This window comes from Rhinoderma darwinii, chromosome 5 (genome assembly GCF_050947455.1).
Source record: "Rhinoderma darwinii isolate aRhiDar2 chromosome 5, aRhiDar2.hap1, whole genome shotgun sequence".
Classification (NCBI taxonomy): domain Eukaryota; kingdom Metazoa; phylum Chordata; class Amphibia; order Anura; family Rhinodermatidae; genus Rhinoderma; species Rhinoderma darwinii.
Window position 1 is genome coordinate 342205994 of NC_134691.1, and position 12718 is coordinate 342218711.

The window sequence follows — 12718 nt, forward strand, 5'->3', positions numbered from 1 at the left end:
GGTGGCGGTGATGGTGGCAGCGGTGGCGGTGATGGTGGCAGGGGCGGTGATGGTGGCAGGGGCGGTGATGGTGGCAGGGGCGGTGATGGTGGCAGGGGCGGTGATGGTGGCAGGGGCGGTGGCCATTGCAGGATCTGTTTACGTGGTGGGATCTGGAGTAAATAGTTGTAAAGTGTGGCTCTGAATCCTCTGATCCCCTTCTCCTCCATCTCTCTTCCTCCCTCCTTCGGGTTCTCTGCAGAATGTCGGGCTCCCTCTTCCTTCATCTTCTCCAGCAGCGACTGGTTAGTTGTAAGTTCTGTGGATCAGCGTCTGATACTTGTGTAACGCTTCTCTCTGCTGTATAACTAGAAAATATACAAAAATCTGAAAATCTACATTTGATCAGTTTTAGCTCCCGCAGAAACTAGCGGAGCAGGAAGATATTCTTCTAATCTGTCAATGCCGTGGCAACAGACAAACCCCAAATCGCTTATCGGAGCTCATATAATACATGGCACTACATGCTGCGTTGTATTGTGGGAGATGTTGCTCTCTTGTACATAAGACTGTGGTAAAGCCTCTGGTATATCCACTACACCTCCTACAATGCAGCGCAGCAGAGCTTGTGATCTAGCAGGGATGTGAAGGGATATGTCAGGGTGTGAATCCTGAGAGCCAACAGGAAAGAAGCAGGAATGATTGAAAGCAGCCTAAAAAGTATGAGACATAATGTGACTCAAGATCAGTAGGGGGAGGGGGTCACGTCTGAAAACATCACATACTGTATACCTTATAAAACTTTGAAGGGGACGCAGCTCAAAGGCTTCACCTCTTATACTCAGGATAGATGGGGGTCCCAGAGGTCGGACCCCACCTTAGGTTTTGCAACCACAAATAGAACAGGAAGAGGTGACTGTTATAGGGAAAGTCCAGTGAATATAATCACAGTTTTTGCTGATCTCCAAATACAAACGAAACCAAAACATTTGTCATTTTTATAAATTCCTCGCCATTGGGTCCGCCATCTTGGATTATTGTTATTTTCAATTGCTAATGGACAGAACTGGTCCCCCTGTGACGTCATGTAGTTGTATCGACATGCGGGGCCACACAAAGCCTCATGGTCAATCTTTGCAATCATGGCAGTTCACGCGAGGTCTATACATCGGGAACTATTGGGACCAGTGATGTGTATGGGGGAGCGGTGTACGGAGGAGCGGTGTACGGAGCAGCGGTGTACGGGGGAGCGGTGTACGGGGGAGCGGTGTACGGGGGAGCGGTGCACGGAGGAGCGGTGCACGGAGCAGCGGTGTACGGGGGAGCGGTGTACGGAGGAGCGGTGTACGGAGGAGCGGTGTACGGAGGAGCGGTGTACGGGGGAGCGGTGTACGGGGGAGCGGTGTACGGAGCAGCGGTGTACGGGGGAGCGGTGTACGGAGGAGCGGTGTACGGGGGAGCGGTGTACGGGGGAGCGGTGTACGGGGGAGCGGTGCACGGAGGAGCGGTGTTCCGTAGGAGCGGTGTATGGGGGAGCGGTGTACGGAGGAGCGGTGTACGGAGCAGCGGTGTACGGAGCAGCGGTGTACGGGGGAGCGGTGTACGGAGGAGCGGTGTTCCGTAGGAGCGGTGTACGGGGGAGCGGTGTACGGGGGAGCGGTGTACGGAGGAGCGGTGTACGGAGGAGCGGTGTACGGAGAAGCGGTGTACGGAGCAGCGGTGTACGGGGGAGCGGTGTACGGAGGAGCGGTGTACGGAGGAGCGGTGTTCCGTAGGAGCGGTGTTCCGTAGGAGCGGTGTACGGGGGAGCGGTGTACGGGGGAGCGGTGTACGGAGCAGCGGTGTACGGAGCAGCGGTGTACGGAGCAGCGGTGTACGGAGCAGCGGTGTACGGAGCAGCGGTGTACGGGGGAGCGGTGTACGGAGGAGCGGTGTTCCGTAGGAGCGGTGTACGGGGGAGCGGTGTACGGAGGAGCGGTGTACGGAGCAGCGGTGTACGGAGCAGCGGTGTACGGGGCAGCGGTGTACGGGGGAGCGTGTACGGAGGAGCGGTGTACGGGGGAGCGGTGTACGGGGGAGCGGTGTACGGGGGAGCGGTGTACGGAGGAGCGGTGTACGGGGGAGCGGTGTACGGAGGAGCGGTGTACGGGGAAGCGGTGTACGGAGCAGCGGTGTACGGGGGAGCGGTGTACGGAGGAGCGGTGTACGGGGGAGCGGTGTACGGAGGAGCGGTGTACGGGGGAGCGGTGTACGGGGGAGCGGTGTACGGAGCAGCGGTGTACGGGGGAGCGGTGTACGGAGGAGCGGTGTACGGAGGAGCGGTGTTCCGTAGGAGCGGTGTTCCGTAGGAGCGGTGTACGGGGGAGCGGTGTACGGGGGAGCGGTGTACGGAGCAGCGGTGTACGGAGCAGCGGTGTACGGAGCAGCGGTGTACGGGGGAGCGGTGTACGGAGGAGCGGTGTACGGGGGAGCGGTGTACGGGGGAGCGGTGTACGGAGCAGCGGTGTACGGGGGAGCAGTGTACGGAGGAGCGGTGTACGGGGGAGCGGTGTACGAGGGAGCGGTGTACGGAGCAGCGGCGTACGGGGGAGCGGCGTACGGGGGAGCGGCGTACGGGGGAGCGGCGTACGGAGGAGCGGCGTACAGGGGAGCGGTGTACGGAGCAGCGGTGTACGGGGGAGCGGCGTACGGGGGAGCGGTGTATGGAGGAGTGTATCTTGACCGCGGCGTGTGAACCCAGCGTCAGCGTGGCAATAAACCGCGATTTGGCTGCACTGTGTGAATAGACGTCGTGCAGTCATTTTTGAACATCGCTGTGAACAGACAGAAAATAAACTCCAGATCTTATTCCTGCCTTAGAAGTGGTTCAATAAACTACAACTCTCAACATCTTCCCCACGACTCATCCGGGCTCCATATCCGCTTCTGCTCCTAGAAATGTTCAGCGATGCGTCAGTTGTGTCGTCTCGTGTAATTATTTAATATTCGCCTCCTTCGTGGCGTCACGTAATATTTTCGGCTGCAGGGAAGCCGCGTGCCGGTTGTATTGTCATTATGACTGGCCGGCCGCATTGTCCCGTATACGAAGATATCAGAAACACAAACGCACGTGTGGAAACGGAGGGCGATGTCGGCCGGGCAAAACCACCATGAAATGAACCGCTCCCTGCAAACCAACAGAGCAGAGCATTATGGGTAGAGGTGGCGCCCGATCTTGGCGTGCGCCTCGTGTTGTCTTTGCGGTTCTTCTGTCCGTTTTCATTCTTGTCTTTGTGTCACTTTATAGATCAATCGTTTTAACAAGTGTAAGGACAGAAGCCTCGTCATCACCGACCACCACATCTACCGCCTGGAGCCCAACAAGGAGTACAAGGTGCTGAAGTGCGTGCCCCTCAGAGCGGTGAGTACCTGGCTGGCACAGACTGGTTGCTATGGAGGCCCTTCCTGACAACCGGCAAATATGGCCGCTGTAGCGTGTAGACAAGTAATAAATGTTTTGTTTCAGATTCCAGTTCGTGTAATGCCGAGGAAGGCATCAACTAAACCCGGGCGGAGATGTAAGGGGCGCCCGCGCACCAAATGTGAATGTACTTTAATTTTTGACCAAGGATGTGTCTGTAAATGTAGCAGCAGTTTTATATCATATTACTTTGCTGCTGCCTGGTAGACGAACAACAATAATATTTGATATTGTGCTGTTGAATGTTATGTAGATAGGACCTGTGGTCACATGTCCAGGATGTGCAGGTCCTCAAGTTAGTAATCTATACTCGAGATGCCGTTGTTGGCAAGCTATAGTGGTGCTCCCCTGGCAGCAGGGAGGTACGGCCACGCTTCCATATTGCTCAGGTGGCAGATCCCTAACTCTGCCGTCTGTGGAACGTAGAGATGTGGATACGCCACGCTCGCACTGTCAGCAGGCAGGGCTAACCGGAGTTGACATTGCCGTCCATCTTCACATTACAAGTGTATCCCAGACATGACAACTAGATTTTTTTTCTGTGCAGAGAATGGGGAGCGGTCACATCGTTTTATCCACCTTCCAGGCAGATTTATAAGCTAAAGATGTAGGTGGAGAAGCCCTTTAAGTAATTGTCAGGGTCCCAATTGACTAAATTATAGGGGAGCACAAGTTTCAAACTATTTGACTAGATACAAATCCTGCTGATTGTTTCCATTGACTACTCCATAGTAACTCTGTATGCAGTGAGCTCCCCCTAGTGGTGGCTGTCATATTATACTTTACCTCTATAGCTGTGTGGAGAGCAGCAGGGGTTCTGGAGCTCTGTATCATATAATGATGAATCCACCATGGTCCGCAGCTGACAACCCACAGTCTTGATTGGCCATATATTGAGTGTTAATGATTATAGATTTTGGCGAGGAGTTTAGCATCTGGAGGAGTCAGCAGGCAGGCATGTTTGTCATGTCTCTTTGTATTTTCTTGGGTAGTCACTTGACAATCTTTGTCCTCTACAATTATACAGATGTGGTTACAGGCTTCCTTTAAGAAAAATAGATATTTTTTTGTCTGTGTCCCCATGATAACACTTCCTGTCCTTGTGCTCTGGCAGCTCAGTGCTGTCATAGGGACATTAGTGGAGATTGTTTAATACTGTCCTTAAGTTGGACAGGATAAAACAAGACTGCTCAGAAACTGCGCCAAATTGATGACAGGATACATTTTATGCCTCTGGACAGACACGTTAGTCACTTTTATCTCCCTCATGGCGTATTTTACAACAATATTTTGCGCCTAAAGAACAGCGCACGCCATTAATAAATCTGCCACATTTTCTAGACACTTTAAAGACAGTCTAGTGAGGCGTAAAAATGTCTAAAACACATAATAAGTTTGGCACACGGCATGTGCAACATTTTTTTTGCGCAATTTGAGACCGCATTCTGGTGCATTTTGCCACTGTCCCTCGTGCCAACCAATCAGAGCACTTCCTTCTTACCTGTGTTGGAAAACCAACACTGAGCTCTCAGTGCAAAGAGGTAGGAAGTGTTATCATGGGGGCACAGGCGGAGACCTACAATAAACAGAACAAATACCCCGACCGTGATGGATTCTCCTCTCATATAACCGTCCGTTCTATATACCAGATCATCAATGGATTACATGACGGCCCATTCAGTGTTATCACTGCCTCCCCCAGCCCAGAAATGGAATAGATTCAATGTCCTTCTGAGTGAATCCCCCCCCCCCCCCCCCCTTCGATGGGTGCCAGCAGGTGCCGGGATCTCTAGTCTGATAATTGTGCTGACAGCGGCGCTTCATAACTCCACATATAATTGATTGTCAGGCCTGCGCTGCACAAGATTACCCCTAATTATGAGTCTGATTGCGGGAAGGGAGGTGCCCCCCCCCCCGGCCCCCCGCTCTTCTGGGAACAAGACTTTTTGTTAAAATTATGTAAATGAGATCAGAAAGGGCGAATTATAATATATAATTCTGTACAGCATTAATGAGAGGAAAATCACCCCCAATATGACTTGTGACTGGAGTCAGATTCCGTACAGTCATATCTAATGTATATTCGTATAGCTTATATATACATTATGTGGCCAAAAGTATGTGCACCCCCTCCTAATTATCCAGATCAGGTGTTTCAGCCACACCAATTGCAAACAGGTTCATAAAATCCAGCACCCACCGTGTAATGTCCATAGAGAAACATTACTAGTAACGCGAGTGGTACGAAAAAGCTCAGCGACTTTACACGTGGCACGGTCATAAAATGCCATCTTTACCACAAGTCAATTCAGGAAATGTTAGATTTTCCCCGGTCACCTGTAAGTGCCATTATTATCTACTAGATCTGCCCCGATCACCTGTAAGTGTTATTATCTGCTAGATCTGCCCCGATCACCTGTAAGTGTTATTATCTGCTAGATCTGCCCCGGTCACCTGTAAGTGTTATTATTATCAGATAGATCTTCCCCGGTCACCTGTAAGTGTTATTATTATCTGCTAGATCTGCCCCGGTCACCTGTAAGTGTTATTATTATCGGTTAGATCTGCCCCGGTCACTTGTAAGTGTTATTATTATTTGCTAGATCTGCCCCGGTCACCTGTAAGTGTTATTATCTGCTAGATCTGCCCCGGTCACCTGTAAGTGTTATTATTATCTGCTAGTTCTCCCCCGGTCACCTGTAAGTGTTATTATTATCTGCTAGATCTGCCCCGGTCACCTGTAAGTGTTATTATCTGCTAGATCTGCCCTGGTCACCTGTAAGTATTATTATTATCTGATAGATCTGCCCCGGTCACCTGTAAGTGTTATTATTATCGGTTAGATCTGCCCCGGTCACCTGTAAGTGTTATTATTAATTGCTAGATCTGTCCCGGTCACCTGTAAGTTTTATTATTATCAGTTAGATCTGCCCCGGTCACCTGTAAGTGCTATTATTATCGGTTAGATCTGCCCCGGTCACCTGTGTTATTATCGGTTAGATCTGCCCCGGTCATCTGTAAGTGTTATCTGCTAGATCTGCCCCGGTCACCTGTAAGTGTTATTATCTGCTAGATCTGCCCCGGTCACCTGTAAGTATTATTATTATTATCAGATCGATCTGCCCCGGTCACCTGTAAGTGTTATTATTATTGGTTAGATCTGCCCCGGTCACTTGTAAGTGTTATTATTATTTGCTAGATCTGCCCCGGTCACCTGTAAGTGTTATTATTATCTGCTAGATCTGCCCCGGTCACCTGTAAGTGTTATTATCTGCTAGATCTGCCCCAGTCACCTGTAAGTGTTATTATCTGCTAGATCTGGCCAGGTCAACTGTAAGTGTTATTATCTGCTAGATCTGCCCCGGTCACCTGTAAGTGTTATTATCTGCTAGATCTGCCCTGGTCACCTGTAAGTATTATTATTATCAGATAGATCTGCCCCGGTCACCTGTAAGTGTTATTATTATCGGTTAGATCTGCCCGGTCACTTGTAAGTGTTATTATTATTTGCTAGATCTGTCCCGGTCACCTGAAAGTTTTATTATTATCAGTTAGATCTGCCCCGGTCACCTGTAAGTGCTATTATTGTAAAGTTAAAGCTTCTAGAAGTAACAACAGCTCAGCCACGAAACAGTAGACCACATAACTCACACTGCTCGGCTGACATATTTTTTTCCTCCCGTAAATACTGGCGTAAATACGGGTCCTTGATCACACGTATTCGACCCGTATTGCACCAGTATTTACGGACCCGTACCCGTAAATACGGGTCCGGTGTCACAATTATTCCACCCGTATATACGGGCACGTTTTCGCTGCAAAATTGCCCTGCACTAATCGGCAGCCCCTTCTCTCTATCAGTGCAGGATAGAGAGAAGGGACAGCCCTTTCCCTAGTAAAAGAATTTCATACTTACCGGCCGTTGTCTTGGTGACGCGTCCCTCTTTCGGCATCCATCCCGACCTCCCTGGATGACGCGGCAGTCCATGTGACCGCTGCAGCCTGTGATTGGCCTGTGATTGGCTGCAGCCTGTGATTGGCCTGTGATTGGCTGCAGCCTGTGATTGGCTGCAGCCTGTGATTGGCTGCAGCCTGTGCTTGGCCTGTGATTGGCTGCAGCCGTCACTTAGACTGAAACGTCATCCTGGGAAGCCGGACTGGAGACAGAAGCAGGGAGTTCTCGGTAAGTATGAACTTCTATTTTTTTACAGGTTGCTGTATATTGTGATCGGTAGTCACTGTCCCGGGTGCAGAAACAGTTACTGCCGATCACTTAACTCTTTCAGCACCCTGGACAGTGACTATTTACTGACGTCTCCTAGCAACGCTCCCGTCATTACAGGAGCCCCATTGACTTCTATGGCCTGCGTGTGCTGTAATTACGGCCTGGAATAGGACATGTTCTATATTTTTCAACGGCACGGGCACCTTCCCGTAAGCATACAGGGAGGTACCCGTGGCCAACAGAAGTCTAGGGGCCCCTAATTACGGCCCGTGATCACGGTCGTTTTTACGTTCGTGTGCATGGGGCCTAAAGGACCTGTTCACACAGAGTTTTTTGACAAGTTTATTGGCGCGGAAACCGCTCCGCAAAACTCGTCAAAAAACGCCAGAATATGCCTCCCATTGAGTTTTTTACCGCGAGCAAAAAAACTGCGTCGCAGTAAAAAGAAGCGTCATGACCCATCTTGAGGCGGTTTCCACCTCCGAAACCCCATTTCTATCAGTCAGAAAGAGGAAAAAAAACGCCTCGACGAGTGTTCTGACGAGTTTTTGTCAAAGCAAAGTGCAAAAACCGTCTGGAGCAGTTTTTGCGGGAGGCACCGGCCTCCAGAAATGAACAGCGGCTGGGCTGGTGGATTACCGGGCAGCTGGCAACGCTTATCACGGCTCACTATCTGGCGGTCTGATGGAGGAATCTGGGTTTGGCCGCTTCTATTACGGCGTCCAAACACATTTGACACATTTGTCGCTTCCATCTTTGTGGGAACAGTTTGGGGTTCGCCCTTTCCCGTTGCAGCATGGCGGCGCCCCTGTAAGCGCTCCATAAAGACATGAATAAAACACGATTGCAGCGCAGAAACCCTCGTAGTGGCGGTCACGGAGCGCGGTCGGGCAGCAGGAAGGTCCCCGTCACCTTTTTTCTCTTTTCCTTTTATATAAATTCCATCCCGGTTACCATGACAACTGGAATTCAGAGAAATGCGCGAGAGAGGGAAATATCCCGGCGCCAGGTTCATTCTCGCCGCAATTATCATTTATTTATAAGGATCCGACACACGCTGAGCCCTGTACGAAGAAATGAGACCGCGCCGTAATGTCTGACACAGAAGCGCATTATATATTCACACGTCTCATCAGCCTCAGCGTCCGAGCGCTCATCCCGGGAGACGAAGGGTTAACAAGAGCCACAACGCCCGTCATAATAAAGTAACATTACATGATGGGGGGTGTAGTACTGCATGGTTCTCTGAGACAGTACCGCACATGATAGGATTAGATACACAGCTCAGCAGACCGTATCACACATGATAGGATTAGATACACAGCTCAGCAGACAGTATCACACATGATAGGATTAGATACACGGCTCAGCAGACAGTATCACACATGATAGGATTAGTTACACAGCTCAGCAGACAGTATCACACATGATAGGATTAGATACACAGCTCAGCAGACAGTATCACACATGATAGGCTTAGATACACAGCTCAGCGGACAGTATCACACATGATAGGATTAGATACACAGCTCAGCAGACAGTATCACACATGATAGGATTAGATACACAGCTCAGCAGACAGTATCACACATGATAGGATTAGATACACAGCTCAGCAGACAGTATCACACATGATAGGATTAGATACACAGTTCAGCAGACAGTATCACACATGATAGGATTAGATACACACCACATCAGACAGTATCACACATGATAGGATTAGATACACAGCTCAGCAGTCAGTATCACACATGATAGGATTAGATACACAGCTCAGCAGACAGTATCACACATGATAGGATTAGATACACAGCTCAGCAGACAGTATCACACATGATAGGATTAGATACACAGCTCAGCAGACAGTATCACACATGATAGGATTAGATACACACCACATCAGACAGTATCACACATGATAGGATTAGATACACAGCTCAGCAGTCAGTATCACACATGATAGGATTAGATACACAGCTCAGCAGTCAGTATCACACATGATAGGATTAGATACACAGCTCAGCAGACAGTATCACACATGATAGGATTAGATACACAGCTCAGCAGACAGTATCACACATGATAGGATTAGATACACAGCTCAGCAGACAGTATCACACATGATAGGATTAGATACACACCACATCAGACAGTATCACACATGATAGGATTAGATACACAGCTCAGCAGTCAGTATCACACATGATAGGATTAGATACACAGCTCAGCAGACAGTATCACACATGATAGGATTAGATACACAGCTCAGCAGACAGTATCACACATGATAGGATTAGATACACAGCTCAGCAGACAGTATCACACATAAGGCTGGGTTCACACGAGCACATTATGTCCGTAATGGACGGAACGTATTTCGGCCGCAAGTCCCGGACCGAACACCGTGCAGGGAGCCGGGCTCCTAGCATCATAGTTATGTACGACACTAGGAGTCCCTGCCTCGCTGCCGGACAACTGTCCCGTACTGAAAACATGATTACAGTACAGTTGTCCCGCAGTGAGGCAGGGACTCCTAGCATCGTACATAACCATGATGCTAGGAGCCCGGCTCCCTGCACGGTGTTCGGTCCGGGACTTGCGGCCGAAATACGTCCGTCCATTACGGACAGAATGTGCTCGTGTGAACCCAGCCTTATAGGTATAAATGCAGCTGCTCCACAGAAAGTATTGTACATGATAGGATTAGATACACAGTTCAGCAGACAGTATCACACATGATAGGATTAGATACACAGCTCAGCAGACAGTATCACACATGATAGGATTAGATACACAGCTGAGCAGACGGTATCACACATGATAGGATTAGATACACAGCTCAGCAGACAGTATCACACATGATAGGATTAGATACACAGCTCAGCACACAGTATCACACATGATAGGATTAGATACACAGCTCAGCAGACAGTATCACACATGATAGGATTAGATACACAGCTCAGCAGACAGTATCACACATGATAGGATTAGATACACAAGTTCAGCACCACAGTATCACACATGATAGGATTAAATACAAAGAGCATTGTATACACTGGATACAATTGTAGCAAATCCTCAGCAGTGAGAAGCATTAGGTCTGTACAAATGTAAATAATGTTCCCATTCACTAACAGCAAGCAATGATCTTGAAAATGGTGAAGACTTCAAACACAAAGTATATTAGAAAGTTGCAGAAGTTTTCATCCTCCAGTCATTAAAGTGAATCTCCCCCTATTATAATCCTGTCGTTTTATAGGTACAAGATTCTGCGCGGATTCATTTTGTAATATATTTTTTAGCGGTCGGTGCTTTGTTTTTCTTATACAAAGCTCCAAATCCCCTGCATAGATGTAGAGGTAAAAACGAAAATTCTGTCTGCCTTCAGCCGCCACTAGGGGGAGCTGAATAATAACGTGTGAGGACAGCTCCCCCTAGTGGTGGCTGCAGACATATATAATTTTATCACCACTTCTGCGCCCCACCGAGGGCATCACTGGTCATATAGGGCAGGAAGTACTATGGCGTATAGGACTCCGTTTCTATTTCTAGCCCTGTAAGCCCCATAGATATAATGTATAACAGTCCAGCCCGCTGTGTGATCCCTGATTGGCTGCAGTGGTCACATGTGATGAAACATCATCCTTGGAGTCGGTGTGTACGACATTCTGCAGAATATTTCCGCCAATGATATTGAAATGGGGATATCCCTTTAAATTTAGTTCCATAAGGATTTCAATAAGAAGACGAGATGAATGGCCGGTGGTTGAGCGGGATCCTCGTCACTACTCGCTGCCGGTCACATGTTCTACAAGATCTGGGTCGAGCTCCGGGGATCTCCGCAGGGAGTCGCCGTGTAGTACGGGAAGACGTGCCGCGGCGGTGCCACCATTCCTGGCCACTGTCCTGCCGTCATATCGTGCGGTCATTCCTGTGACTTGAGGCAGCGCCGGGTTTAATCTCTCCAGACACCGACCATTCACGTCCCTGCAGGAACCGCGGAAAAATCATTCCGAGAAGGAAGGAGACTTTACTGTAAATGTCACCTGTAATCCCCGCGCTGTGCCCGGAGGGTGCAATCATCTGCAGAGCGTTACTGAAATATTTGGGGCAGGATTCAGCCTTCAGAAAAACTCTAAGATTTCCAACTGCAATAACTCACATGTCCTTCATTATACAAATATTACCAGACTCCAGGATGATACATTTTACCTGCACTGATACATTGTAGCAAACTATTGATTTGAGCTGCTGATGTCTTCAGCTCACAAAGGATTTTCTACACTTACACATTGTAACAAACCCCTAGCAGTGGAAAGTAGTAGGTCAGGCCAGGTTTTTAGCCTTAGAATAAAACCAAGATTTCTATTCACTGACAGCAAGTCAAAATCGTGAAAATTGGTAGGAATTAAAATATTGGCGTAGAAATGTGGCAAGTGCCTCAAAATTGAGCGACTTTTGAGCCATTTACGCCGCTCACAGCATATTACTATAAATTTTACAGGGCCCAGCGGAAGGGGCGTGAATTATAGCGCAAACCTCCTGCAGCTCGTAGCTGTTGACTTTCTGGCGCGCGGACGGCCCGAGATGCACCTAATTTATTAAGACGTGTGCGCCATAGCTTCAAGGATTAAGACTGGCGGATGAAACACCAGTCTAAATACATTTTGCCCAGTGTCTATTAGAAAGTTGCAGAACTTTTTGTTATGTAAAACATAAAAAAAATAGAAAATCCCTTTAGACCCCATGCACACGACCGTAAAAATTGTCCGCAATTACGGACCCATTCAGTTCTATTGGCCGCGGACACCTGTATCGCTACGGATGGGTGTCCGTGCCGTAGAAATGTTCCAAAAATGATTGAACATGTCCGTTCTTTTGCATTTTAAAGGCCGTGCTCCCATAATTTGTATGCGGGTGGCAATCGCACGACCGTGTGCATGAGGCCTTAATCTGGTAGCTGAATCTTGAGATCCCACAAAAACTCACTGACACTTGGGGCACAGGACAATGACACAGTGCCATACAGTGCCCACATAATACTGCCA

At 48.9% G+C, this 12718-nt stretch overlaps 1 protein-coding gene across 2 annotated transcripts in view; it reads left to right on the forward strand.

Annotated features, from left to right (window-relative positions):
• Positions 1-12718, forward strand: part of LOC142653091 (unconventional myosin-Ig-like) — a 231647-nt gene that overhangs the window by 119935 nt on the left and 98994 nt on the right. Inside the window, exons 19-20 of one of the 2 annotated variants that reach the window (XM_075828800.1) lie at positions 3266-3379; positions 3485-3536. In XM_075828800.1, coding sequence (XP_075684915.1) covers positions 3266-3379; positions 3485-3536 — 166 coding nt within the window. The remainder of the gene's footprint in view (positions 1-3265; positions 3380-3484; positions 3537-12718) is intronic. The other variant, XM_075828799.1, reaches the window with a different exon arrangement.